This window comes from Chamaea fasciata, unplaced genomic scaffold (assembly GCF_029207755.1).
Source record: "Chamaea fasciata isolate MVZ Bird 193981 ecotype frontalis unplaced genomic scaffold, bChaFas1.0.hap1 SCAF_2, whole genome shotgun sequence".
NCBI classification, from domain to species: Eukaryota; Metazoa; Chordata; class Aves; order Passeriformes; family Sylviidae; genus Chamaea; species Chamaea fasciata.
Genome location: NW_027094087.1, coordinates 4554302 through 4567906, shown reverse-complemented (window position 1 = coordinate 4567906; position 13605 = coordinate 4554302). Strand labels below are relative to the sequence as shown.

Below are 13605 nucleotides of genomic sequence, written 5' to 3'. Positions count from 1 at the left end.
TTTATTCATATGTGCGTATATAATATATACAAAGAACACATTTAATAAAATGTCTTTAAAAATCATCTTGCTTCAACCTCCATTAAAAAAAAAAAAAGTTTGTGTTGGACAATGGTGAAAGCTGTGACATTTGCATGACTCAGTAAACAAGACCACCCTTCCTTGATGAAATGCAGTTGGTGACCTTGAAAGCTTTTGTGCATCTGGGGATACATCAGCAGCTCCGTTCCTCTGCTCTCCAAATAGACCTGACTGGTTTCTTTTTTCAGAAAGTTGGAAGTCTGGAAGACTGGTTATTTTTGGATGACTCCACGTGCATCTTTCTGCTACGACATTGTGTGTTAGTGCTCACTGTCCATCAAGCACTTCTTTCCAGGGAAGCAAGAATGTTCTCTCCCAAAACTTGAAGGCAGAGCCTTTGCCTTTCATTTTATAATTCAACTTCTTGCAGTAAGAAAGAGGGATTGATTTCTTTTCTACAGTGATGTCTGTGCCTCAGCAGATCCTGGAGATGGCAGTGGCTTCTTCATTCATGCATTCTCCACATCCTCCCCTATGCTCTCATGCCTTGTTGGCATCTGCCTGGAGGGTTCATTTCTGTCTTCTTGCGCCCTAAAACATTGTTCAGAAGTAGAGATGGTAAGCCAAACCAGCCAGAAACCTCACTGAAGAGATTTTGTGTTAGGATACTTTTAAAGTGCTCCAAGCTGTTCTAGAACTGTACCCAACTGAACTCCACAAATTCAGTCTTGCTGCTGATGCAAGAGGTGTGGGAGCTACTTGGGGTTTTTCATAGCATCTGTGCTAATTCACGTCTAAGGTTTGAATAATTTGGTTCTACTGCGATGCAAAGGTGTCTGTGGCACCTGGACATGTCCCATGAGGAGAGATGGGAGCCAATGGGGTGGACACTGAAAGGAGAAGGCAATACATACTTTCCCAAATTTCTTTTCTCCCCAGCTTTCCACTCCATCTGTTGATGCTGGAAGGAAAAGGAGAGCCCCTCATCTTTTCCATTCACTGCTGTAGGGAGAGGTACTCACGTCATCTCGTAGTCAGTTTCCTTGCTGTCCCGGCAGCAGCAGCAATAGGAAATGATCCCAATCACCACAATGGCAACAACAACTCCCCCAATGATGCCAGCATACAGAGCTATGTTCATGGATGCTGCATGGGAAGGGAGGAGTTAGCACAGGAATGATGTCAAAGGGGATCAGCACAATCACTGCTCTTCACACCCCCCCACCAGCTCCAGACTGAGTGGAAGCCACATTTGTTGGAAATAATTCTGTACTGGGTAGTACAGGAGCAGTTAGCTACTGACAGGGGGGAGCCCCTGGATCTGAACAACTGCTCTTCTTTGTCTATAGTTCCAGATACCACCAATTCAGTGCTCTCTGACTCTACAGAGATTTTTTGTCATTTTTAACTAACCCAATGGGTCGGTGAGTGCTCTACCAGCCTGTAAACCAGAGGAAAGGGTCTCTCTTAAAGGTGTGCAGGAAACCAGATGATAACATTCCCCTCCTTTAATGCTTTGAGCTCAGATATTCTCTCTGGTACTTCCCCGAGGCAGCCCCATCTCTTACGTGGCACAACGCTGACTGTCATGTTGCAGAAGTCCGTTCCCACGTCATTTGTTGAAGTGCAGATGTAAAAGCCAGAGGTGTCTGCTGAGATGTTCTTCAGAGTTACTTGTTGCCCTGTTGTGAAACACAAATCAGGCCAAAAAAGAAAAGAATTAAAGCAGGGAAGGAAGTGGCAACAGCAGCCCTCCAGTTCCAGCCCAGGATGGTTGGAGTGATGAGAGGTTATTAAAGCTGATGGATTGCTCTGTCTTGCTCGGGAGCTGCTATGCTCATCCCTGGTTTTAGAGTGATTTGTGGGAGGATAAACAGAAGTGTGCTGTTTTGATTACAGGGAACATGTGGTATTTGAACATTCCTTTTAGAAAGAAAATTGTAGGTGGAGGGTGAGAAGTGTCTGTGCTTACAGAAAGCTTTTTTTTTTTTTTTTTTTGGGCGGCAGGGGGGGTTGGATTGGATTTTAGGAAATGTCAGATGCCCAAATCGGGACTGGCCATCTTGATGAATTAATTTGTTAAACAAGAGAAAGCTCTTCAGTCCTGCAGCTTTTAGGATTTCAGATATGAATTATTTAGCAGTGGGGTGAAAAGTTTTCTAGTCTGGGAGAAGCCACACAGGCTGTGTAAATAAACAAAGAAGAACTCTAGTGACACAACTGCAGTGATGCTGATGCTTTCTGTCCAACCTCACACAGCTCACAACCACAAGCTGAAGCTTAGCTCTGTCAGTTTGTTTGCTACATCTCCAGCTCATATGGGTATGTGTGGTCCATGCTTCTTGTTTGTGAGAGAGGTCCGGATCCCTGCTCTGAAAGCAAAAGACTGAATACTTTTTAATGACTTTCCTGTTTCCCTGGGAGCTCACTTTTTTTTTTATGTTTAGGATTTGCTGGCACCTAGTGCCAGATAGTAAAAGAGCATGCAAACTGAGAAATGACAGACAAAATGCTTGCTTGATTTTTAATTTTAACATTTTTTTCTTTTAGTCTCTGCATACTCCTTGTATTTACTTGTCTCCCTTTTTTTTTTCTTTTCTTTTTTTTTTCTTTTTTTTTGCGGAGCGGGGGAAGTGGGGAGCAGCGGTGACGTTTGTAGCTGTCAAAGTCTTAATCTAGAAGTGGAATTTAAATCCTCCTAATAAATCAAAAGTAATTGTGTGAGTGAAATGGGGAAAAACGTGGGTCAGGTACTGTCAGCTCCGGAGTGTCTTCTGAGGGGGTTCTGCACACTTTGCAGCAGTGGGACTTGCTTAGGACAGAAAGCAGTTGCCTGTAGTGACAATAGGGCACCCAGCCAGCCTGGGGCACCGGGGGACAGTCGGCACATTGCTTGGCCGTGGGTGCTCCCATGAAAGCAGAAATGAGGTGGGAATGGGCCAGCAGAGACTCCTGTCCCGGGGAGGGACAGGGTGACAGCAGAAGCTGCTGCTGTGACAAGTCCCGCTGTGCTCAGGGCTGTGCGTGATTCGCTGGCACCACTTAGTGGCTGTGAAATGAATAAAGTTCCTGCCCTTGGTGATACTTTGTCCTTTGCGTATTTTATGCGAGAATCGGCTCGTGAGTGTGGAATATCCTGTGGAGTCTCATCGTCTTTAGTTTACTTCCCTTAAACCAGGAAGGATAGGCACAGACACTTAAGTATTCCCGAAGCTGGACAGGCCAGGAAAAAAAACCAAAGTTGTTTAATGAAATAAATCTGAGTCTTCTGTCACTGATACACTTAAAAGAGTATTAAACCCTCATTTCTGTATAAATAGTTCTGTCATGGTCCTGTTGTGGGGAAATTCAGCTCCTTTTTCCTTCCAGATTCTGACTTAAAATGAAAGCAAATAAAGTATCAGGGCATGTGTGTCAGTCCTAAAGAACCAGAAGCCTTTTTCATGCTCAAAGCAGGAATGGTGTAACTTTCTCATATCTCCTTCGTCTAGGTGAGGGGTCATCTCTGGAAGAAAGCTTCCAGAGCCAGCTTTTGTTTCCTTCAGTTTAGAAAGAGATCTGCTCGTTGTCAAGCAAGCTGGGGTGTAAAGACGGTCAGAAAACTCAATGCTGTTCCTCATGTTACGTCTTACTCCCAGCAATTGAGAAATAATTATTTCTGGCTGCTTCCAGAGCCATCCAGCTTTCTCACTGGGAGAGAGCTGAAGTTAAAGTCTTTCTGACCATTCTTACTTCAGGTAAGAGCCTTTTCCCCCCTGCTAAGTTACTCATGAACATGTCTTCTATCAAAAGGACAACTTTTCAAAATCCTGTTCAGACAACATCCTAGAATAAGCCTTAAGAGTGTTTTTTGGATTTGCATTTCAAAATCTTCCCAGCTCTCATCTGCAGAGACCTCAATGCCTTGATGTCTTTGGATTTCCCATACCTTCTGCATATGGTAGTACACGGGGCTCATTTTGCACACTGAAGCTTTTCCAGCTGTATTTGGGTGTTGGGGAGCCCTCGTGAGAAACACAGGTCAGATTGATTGTCTGTCCATACTGTGGTGTCCCCAGGATGTTGCATTCGGGCTTGGATGGTGCAACTGAAGGAAGAAAAAAGGAATTGTATTAATCAGAAGCAGTTTCTTGTTTCAGTGCTTTTTATTCTTGCGAGCGGAGGCTGGTCTTGCACATGCCACCTTCTTCTTAAAGGAACTTAAAGTGAATTTGGATCTAATTTGTTTCTAATTTGTTTCTAATTTGTTTCTCCCTTTTTGGCACTGGAAAGCCAAGAAGGAATTGCAAGATGCTTTTTGGGATATGTCTAATAGTATTAGATGACCTGTCCTTTGATAACTGGAGTATGGCAGGCCACAGGGGGAATGAGGAAAGCCCTCTAAGGATGCCTGGATTATTAGAAAAGTGAGCTGTACAACTCTAAAGGCTGTTTTCTACAGCTGGGTGTCTGAGGGAGTTGAGTGCCCTACGCATCCCAGCATTCTTCCATAGGAGTAGGAAAAGACCAAAGGTGGAATTGGGGATGACAGCTTCTCTTTTGCTGTTAGAAAATCTGTTGTTTAATCAACGTGGACATTAGAGGAAGGGTCAGGTGTGTCTGACAGGGGCGTGGCATTGCCTGTGTCACCTCACCGAGGACTAAGAGGTCCAGGAGCACGGTCTTTGCGGGGTAGTCTTTCCGGAGGCGGACGCTGCAGGCGTAGGTGCCGTTGTCCTCCATGGTCACGGCATTGATGGTGACGCTGATGTCCCCACTGTCCACATCGCCACTGAACTGGATGCGACGCTCGTAGCCCTCCCCGTACACCACTAAGCCATCAAAGTACCGTGACACAATATCCACCTGGCGGACAGGGAGGGGACAGGATCAGTCTCGGTTTCTTCTGTGTCAGTCTGCCACGTAACTCTGTGAATCAGCCCACTCTTAGAGAGCAGCTGGGAAAAGAGGACCTTAAACTGCAGCAGTTTGAGAAAAAGCCAAGAAAAACATAGACATTCAAAAGGATCTTTTTTTCCATCTGGAATCCCCTTCTTACATGTTATCTGTAATTAGGGACAACTGATTTCTTTTGCTGGGGCTTGTTCACCTTTCCTCACCATGCGGAGAGGACGGCATGAGACTTCTCTTGAGACCCATGTCAGTCAAATTGCCCTGTGGTTACACAAACTCTCCCAGCAAGGATCTCCAGAGGAGAAACCCTTGGCAGTTCCTGCAAGGAGATCTCCAAAGGCTGCTTCCCCTTCCACTAATTCCCAAGAAGTCAAAGAGAACTTTAAAAGTTTCTTAACCTTCAAATGGATGTAGGAGACCTCAAGAATGTCTCCATATACTGTTATCATCAACTTAAATCTTTTTATACCGTATCAAAGATGTGTATTAGACATACATATTTATATATATGTGCGTATATTTTTAAAAATTATCTGAGTGTTTCACATGTTTTAATAGATGTAAACCCCACAGTATGTACAGTGATATATCCTCAGTAAACAGTTGTAAGACCAAGAGAGAGAAGGAAGAGGTGTGGGGGCTTGCCTAGCGTTGTGCAATAGATTTGGGATGAATTGCATCTAGACTCAGCATTTTCATTTGCACAGTTCTGGGATTAAAAAAAGCCTGGGAGAAATTTTTTTTGTTCCAACATCCATTCCCACCCACAGCTTCCACCTCCTTCCCCTTCTTGGATGCCCTCTCATCTGTTTCTTTATGCAGCTCAGTTTACCCTGCTGCTGATTTTCCTCCAGACAATCAGGTCTCCACTTTCAAAAGCCACGTTGGTTTGAAAATTACAGCGCAGGGTAGCGTTGCTTCCTCTTGCCACTTTGATTTGCCTCGCAGGTACTTCCACAGTGAGGGCGTGAGCAGAAACCAGGACTAGGAAGAGAATAAATGCTGCACTCAGGAAAAATAACAACATCTGGATTCCATGGTAGTCTCATTGGCTTCCTTACATGCCACAATAACCCCTCATTCCCTGTCATTCCCCACTGAGCAAGAGGTGATGTGTGCTGGGGCTCATTGGCTCTGGGAAGCTGCTGCACAGGATGGCTTAGAGCTAAACTCTGCTCTCTGTTCTTTGCTCCCCTCTTCTTCACCTACTCATATATTGCCATGGAGTCTAGAAAGATGCTTTATTTTTTTTCCTGAGCCCTCCTTCAGCGTGAGTGACACCCTTTGACAGTTCAGAATGTACAGAGGGAGACAGATAAACAGATACTACAAGTGCATCAGCAGTCTTAAGGATTCAGGCTAAACTAACAAACTGATATTGTCAAATTTCAAGGATCAGGAAAACTGTCAAATAACTTGCCTCGATCCAAATCCATAGAAAAGTGACATTTTGTGCTACGGAATCAAAACCTGTTCATGTTTTTCATCCCTGAAAACAGAAAAACCTAGAGAAGCAAAGAGTGATTGAGAGAAACAAGGGAAGAATAGCTCTTAGGGTTTTTTTTCAAATTAGTAAGGTAGCAATCACCTTTCTCCAAGAACTCTAGCTCCTGCCTCTGGAGCACAGGAACAGCTGAGATATGAATAAAACAGAAATCCCTCTGTGCCCTGGGGAAGCACGCAGGGCACAGGGCAGGTGTTTCTTTTACAGTGAATTCCCTCTGACTTGCTCTTAATTCATCATGTCTGACCATTGCCTGGTGGGCAGGTCTTTGTTATTCTCAGAATTGAGCTGGACATTTATGTCTGCCCTGCCATAGGTGACCTTCATGCCTGCAGGAATCCATGGTTAAGAACACCTGCTTCCTCCTAACAGTTTGTGTGGGTTCTGCGTTTGGGTTTGTTGGTTTGAGGCTTTGGTTTTGTTTCTTCTTTCTTAACAGCACCATCATCTGTGGAAATCATTAGGGAAACCTGTAAATGGCAAGGAAGTGCTGCTCACAGGTGCTCCCATGGCAGAGAAGAACGTGGTGCAGTAAGGAGGAAAGAGGAGGGGAGGGCTTCCCCCATGAGGGGCATGCTGCATGTGGTGGTGAAGGTTCGCTTCTGAAAGCTGTTACTGTTCCCTGGAGAGGATTAGTCTGAAAAGTTGCCACCTAGCAAACTCTGGGTCCTCATTCTGCCGTATCTTTGTCCACGTTAGATCTATAAGGAAGTGTCATGTATAAGGAAGAGAGCAGTGCATTTCTAGGCTCCACCTTGAGTTGCAAACTCGTTGTGAGTACCCACTTTTCTAGACAGGAAAAGGGCACAGCCCCATGCACTACGTCAGTAAGGGAACGCCAGTTGCAAGCTGAGCACTGCCAGATCCTTGACTAGCAGTGAACAAGTGTCCCTTAGGAAATAGGGTCAGGACACAAAAGGTTGTGTTGTGTAGGTTGTCTGCACTAAGAACCTGGGGAGACAATTCAGGTAATTACACAGAGTGCCATGGGGCACTTGGCACAGGAATTTTTAGCCTGAGTTCCCATCTTTCTGCATGCCCTGCCCCACGACCGAGTTGTTCTGTGGACTCCCACAGTTCATGAGTGAGATGTGTTTTCACCTCTTCCTCTGTGACAGGGCAGGGGTGGCTTCTGTTGTCTTGGGGATTATTTAATTTACAACTGCTGACAGTTATGAGGAGGCAACCAGGGCAAAGTATTTTTATTTATTGCAGCCACTCCCAGATCTTTCCCTGCTCTGGAGCACCCAGGGTAAGGCCCATGTTTGCACAGCCCCGGGGCTCTTTCTGACTGCTGTTCTCAAATGCCCTCTGTATAAGAGACATCTGTGAAAGCTTTCTCCTTGCTTGTTGTGACTGGATAGAGATGCTTTCCTGCATTTAGGTGAAAAGCACCACTGTCTGTACTATGAGGTGGAGCAAAACCCATTTCCTGATCTTTCTGTCACTCAGAAACTGGTTCCACTGGTCTGGGGTTCCTAAACACACCCCTGAGGCAGAGAAGAAACTGCCCAATCTTTAAGACTTCTTTTCCTTCTTCCAATTGGATGAGTCAAATCCTACAATAAATGAGATCTTTCTTTTCTCCCAGACATGTTTGGTGCGGAGTTGGGGAGCAGCTGAACCCAACACTTGGGAGGCACAACCTGTAACGCACTTATTCATCTGTTGCTGTCACCCTCACGTCCCACTGCTTCTGGTGCTCTTCATTTGTCACCCACATCTCTTCCTGCATCCCAGAAGGAACTTCCCTCTCTCAGGGAAGCAACACAATTTCATTCTGGGATGTCATTGATTCAGCCTGATTTCCTCCACCCCACTTTTCACATTTCCCTTTATAGTCATCATGTTAAAAAAGTTGTGGTTGAATCTTCAGAGGCTGGGGGATTTTTTTCTTAGAATCTATTAAAAAATATGGCTGAAGGGAGAGGAAGCAAATTCTGAAAGAACTCCACAAAAGGAGAGAGGACAAATAGCTTACATACTACTAGAGAGACAATGTCACCTAGATTTAAGCCCCAGAATTACTTTTTTGTGTGTTATCACTTTGTATGTTTATAACATTTTAAGAAATTGAGAAAGATTTTATCTCCCTCTGCTTAACTTAGTGATTTGTACTTGTACAAAGGAAGAAGAATATCGAAGTGATGTTTCTACTTTCACATTCCTTACTGAGTTATTGTTAACAGACTGAAGGGTAATTAATACAATTACAGGAGGGTTTTGTTTGCTGAAATAAACTGAGATTCTGATCAAGCAACAATACAAGAGCTTCATTTTACATACATACTTCTCTCTGAGAAGTTCCTCATTCTTAATTTGCACAGCAAGAAAGGTGAGAATAATGAAAAAGGAGAGTGAATACCAATGGCATTGCACAAGTTATATAATGATCATCAAACTAGGACCCAGGTCATATTTGTTGCATGTGGAGCCCATCCACTTTTTCTGATTACTTTAAACTCTGTAAATTTCCTTTTTGTGGGTCTTATTGTTGAAGTGATGTTTTCAGGATTTTTAGTTAAAAACCCCAAGCAATTCCCATGTGCATAGCTTGGTCTGATGCTGGAATAAGGTGCAGGAACATTGATATAAGAAGATGAGACAGGATAAATAGCAGTGGAGGAAGAGACTGAGACTTCCAGAGGAGAAAGTTCCTTCTTGAGGTGAATATTGGATTAACAGAAACAAAAAAAAAAAAAAAAAAAAAAAAAAAAAAAAAAAAAAAAAAAAAAAACACAACCACACCCCTGTTTATGAAAAGCACTTTCCAGCTTCATGAAGAACAGTGTTTTTTCCCACTCCTAACAGTTTTGGGAGATGCCTGTGTGTCTGGACATCCAGCACAGAGATTGGTACACAACTTGTCTGGCCATAAACACAAAGGAACCTTCACTAAACAAAAAAGAGACATACAAGGTGCACTGGAGTCCTTGTACTTTGTAGCGCTGTTTCCTTCCACCCAACCCTTGAGGACATAACCAAATTAAGTACTCACTTGCACTGAAAATGAACAGGCCAAGTCCTTTCATTGCCGTGCCCCTCATCTCTCCTTTGTTTCACCTCAAGGTGCTCTTCCTTGTAATCTCCAGGAGGCTGGGTAGGTAACTGCCTTTCCCTGAAGGGCTGCTTTCCAGTGGCATCAGAGGTTTGCTTCCTCAATGCCTTTTAAAGCGCTTCTGCCCCAGCCTGCCCCTCCCCTCCCAGACGCAGTGGCAAACCACATCACCACTCGCTGCTCTCTGTAAACTTGTGAACTCCTCCTCCAGTTGTGAACTTTCTCCCACAATTAAATGGCCTGTCCCCATTTCTCCCAACACGCAGGTGCATGAAGCAAGGGAAGGGTGCAGTGGGACTGGGAGTGGAGTGTGCAGTGCAGCTGAAGACATGCATGTGACGGCAGGCAACTAGGGGAGGATAAACCTCATTTTTCTCAAATATTTATTAAGGAACAGAGTTTAAAAGTGTTTATTTAGTATTAAAGTATTATAGTGTTTCACAATGCAGGCAGCAGCCCACATTCAGGTTTTAAGGATCTGAGGGGCCTAACTCCATTTACTTTAAATACTCACACGAATATGAGTATTTCCTCTCTTCTTCCCAGTAACTTCAAAACCCACTTGACTGATTTCAGTTGAATTTGATGGACAGACAGCAATCTTAAAGATGGAAAGTTCTTTCAGTCTCATAAAAATCAGTAATCCAAATCAGTTGGGATAAGAGAGAAATCTAAATGGTACCTCTTGGGCATTAATACTTGTCTTCCATTCCAAGAATCTGTGGTTTCACAACATGATGGGTCTCACCTTTTGTGCAGCCAGGCAGACAGGGAAATAAGGAAGAGTGAGTAGTCACAGAGACTGCCTCATCTCATGTTGGTGTGGAAGTGATTCACTGGTGGGGAGATTTTTACCCTGCCTCTATCGGCCACTGTGATGCAACACAAGTAAATAAGTTTGCACTGAGATGGATTATATTTATGGTTTTGGAGATTTGGCTAAGACTGGTTTCCTAGGTATCGTGGAGAGCATATGCTTCAGCACCTGATACTTACATAAATCTGATATTAAGATACTTGTTTTAGGTGCTCTATATTTGTAGATTTTGTTAGTTACTTAAGCCTAGTTTTGGAAAGGTTATTTAGGCACTTTTATTCTGTCACTTTTCCCTGACAGCTCTCATTGAGGGTCTCAGGAGCAGACTGCTTTAATGTGGGCAATTTAAAGAGATTTTATATGTTTCTGGGTTGATTTTCTTTCCCTAACATGAGCTGCTAACGCTCACAAGCATTAGCACCACAGCTGAAAGAGCTTCCATAGGTACTAGCAACACTGCCAAAACTTTGCATATCAGCTTCCTTGTCCCTCACCTATTATGTTATTTAAAACTGCCACTGACATGAAAAGCTTTAGTACAAAACCAGGGTGACTTCATTGTGTTGCCAAAAATACGTGCTCTGATAAGGCCTGCCTGTGAAATTCAACGAGGAATAAGCATAGGTAGCAGCGTGTCAACACTATAAATCTTTGTAACTCCTGCCAGTAAAGAGAAGGAGGAATATCAAGATCCCACCTTTCCCTCCTAAGAGGACAGCACCTGTTGGTGCTCAGTTCAGGTTCATCTATGAATGAATACATTAGCCACCTATGACAGATGCCCAACCACTTACAGCTCTTTTTGCTATGTTTGCATGTGCAAATGGTCAATAGCAAAGATTTCTGTCATCCTTGCCTCTGCTCTGTATGGTCGCCTTGATCCCAAAACCCAACAACCTGCGGGCAGCAGCGGGGAGGAGCTGCTAGGCTGCCTGCTCTGAGTGCTCTCTACAAGTCTTTAACCTACAGGGTCCTCTCCCCATCTCTGCATCTGAAGGGTTGCAGTGGGCATGGCAGCCATCCTTGGCTGCACTTGTATCCTAAAGATTCACAAATAGGATTTTCAGAAGCAGCTCAGTGACTTAAAAACATCTGGTTTCATTGGATGCCAATGGTATATGTGCTCCCACAACATTTAGGTCCTTTGAAAGCTCTGATCTCCAATACAAGGCTGTCTATAAGCAAACATCTTTAGATGACATCTTGCCACGATTAGGAGCAATTAACAAGAACTCATGGACACTGTATTGCAGAAGCAGCTAGAAATTGCATTGCCCAGAGGAGGCATCAGCAGGATCAACACAATTCATCCTCTTTTTGTGCATGAAACTGTCAGGATCTCTTCAAGCCCGTAATCAGCCACCCCTTCCTCCCCTAGATGCGACACCCAAGATTCAATACACCACCTTCTCTTTTCCCTGCTTGCTCACCCTGTACCTGCATTCACACAAGCCTGGGCTGTGAGCACACGAAGACTTGAGTGGCTGTGTCACTGCTCTTCCTTGCCATGATGTGGCATCCCTACAGACACAGCTCCCATCCCCATGTGGGGATGCAGCACTCAAGCAAGAAGGAAGGGGTGTGCAGGCCCTCCCCAGCATGGTACAGCATCAAAAGTAAATGCAGTATGAGGCAGGTGAGTTTCCTTTTCCACCTCCTTTCTAGTTTTCTTGTTTGCGAAGGGAGTCAACAATGGGATGTTTTCGCATGACTCACAACTGAAGCCCCTAGTACAGATAAACAGCACTCAGACTTTCCTGTCTGAGTTCTGTTCTGTCCTGGGCCAGCCTGGCCCATGAGCTTTCCTGGGGGGTCAAGAGATGGGAGCTAGAGGCTGTCTTTTTGAAAAGACACCAGAAAAGACACACTGTGGCTCAGTCCTGGCTCTTCCAAGAACAAAAATCAGCTGATCTTACAACGACAGAATCATTTGGGTCTGAAGGGACCTTTAAAGATCATCCAGCTGAACCTCCCTACCACACGCAGGAACATTTTTCACCAGACCAGGTTTCTCAAAACCCCACCCAACCTGGCCTTGGACACTTGAGTGATGAGGCATCCACAAACTCTGTTGGCAATCTGTTCCAGTGCCTCACCATCCTCATAAAGAATTTATTTCATCTAAATCTACCTTCTTAGTTTAAATTCATGGCCCTTTGTTCCATCAATACAGGCCCTGGTAAAATGTCTCTCCTCCTCCTTTCTTAGAAAGTTCCCTTTAAGTACGGAAAGGCTGCAATAAGGTCTTCCTAGAACCTTCTCCAGGATGAACAGACCTGACTCTCTCAGCCTTTCTCCATAGAAGTGTTCCAGAATTCTGATCGACTTCTGGCCCTCCTGTGGACCCTCTCCAAGAGGTCCATGTTTCGTGCTAGGGGCTCCAGGCTGAATGTTGTACTCCAGGTGGGATTTCACAGGAGCTGAGTAGAGTGGGACAATCCCCTCCCCTGACCTGCCGGTCACACTTCTGATGCAGGCCAGCATATGGTTGGCTTTATGGGCTGCAGGTGCAGCTGGCTCACATCCAATTGTTCATCCACCAGTACTCCCAAGTCCCCCTCCTCCAGGCTGCTCTGGATCCATTCATCCCAAGCCTGTACTGATACTGAGGACTGCCCCAACCAAGACGTAGGATCTTGCACTTGCCCCTGGTGAATTTTGTGAGGTTCACATGGGCCCACTCCTCCTCTGTATGGCATCCCTGCCCCAACTGAATCCAGAGCACCACTCAGCCTGGTATCCTCTGCAGAATTCCTGGGTGTGATTCGGTCTCACTGGCTGTGTCATTATTAAAGATATTGAGCAGTCCCAGTACAGGATCTTGAGGGATACCACTTGTTAGTGATCTCCATTTGGATGCTGAGCCATTGACTGTAATTGGATCCCATCTAGCCACTTCTTTATCCACCAAGCAGTCCATCAATGAAATCTACCTCTCTCCAAATCAGAGGTAAGAATGTTGTGTAGAAGCATGCCAAAGTCAATGCAGAAGTCCAAGTAGTTGACTGGTAGCTTACTTTCCCTTAGGCTGGAGTGGTTCATCCTGCACTGCATTTCCCAAGGATATCAGAGGTCATACCTGCATTTCAGTTTGTGCCTGGTGGGATCCCCCTTGCCAGGAGGCTCTCTGCAGGCAGAGGTCCAGCCTCACCGGCTCTGGACTCTTTCCTACAACTGAGAAACAAGGATCCAGCCTACAGCAGGGAAGGAGTTAAGTGCTTGACCAGCTGCTCTCTGTGAGGCACTGAATTCCTTCCCCGTGCAATCCAGAAGCCAGTGTCAGGACAGCTATATTTAGAAAGCTGATAAAGG

At 44.8% G+C, this 13605-nt stretch overlaps 1 protein-coding gene across 1 annotated transcript; it reads right to left on the bottom strand.

The window, feature by feature from the left end:
* Window positions 1-9573, bottom strand: GPA33 (glycoprotein A33). Its single transcript, XM_066208162.1, has 7 exons — window positions 9417-9573; window positions 5747-5898; window positions 4656-4866; window positions 3950-4108; window positions 1590-1703; window positions 1044-1167; window positions 1-612 (listed from the first exon to the last, which is right to left on the bottom strand). The coding sequence occupies exons 1-7, from the start codon at window positions 9463-9465 to the stop codon at window positions 531-533; spliced, it is 891 nt and encodes a 296-aa protein (XP_066064259.1). The 5' UTR covers window positions 9466-9573; the 3' UTR covers window positions 1-530.
* Window positions 9574-13605: the final 4032 nt, after the last annotated feature.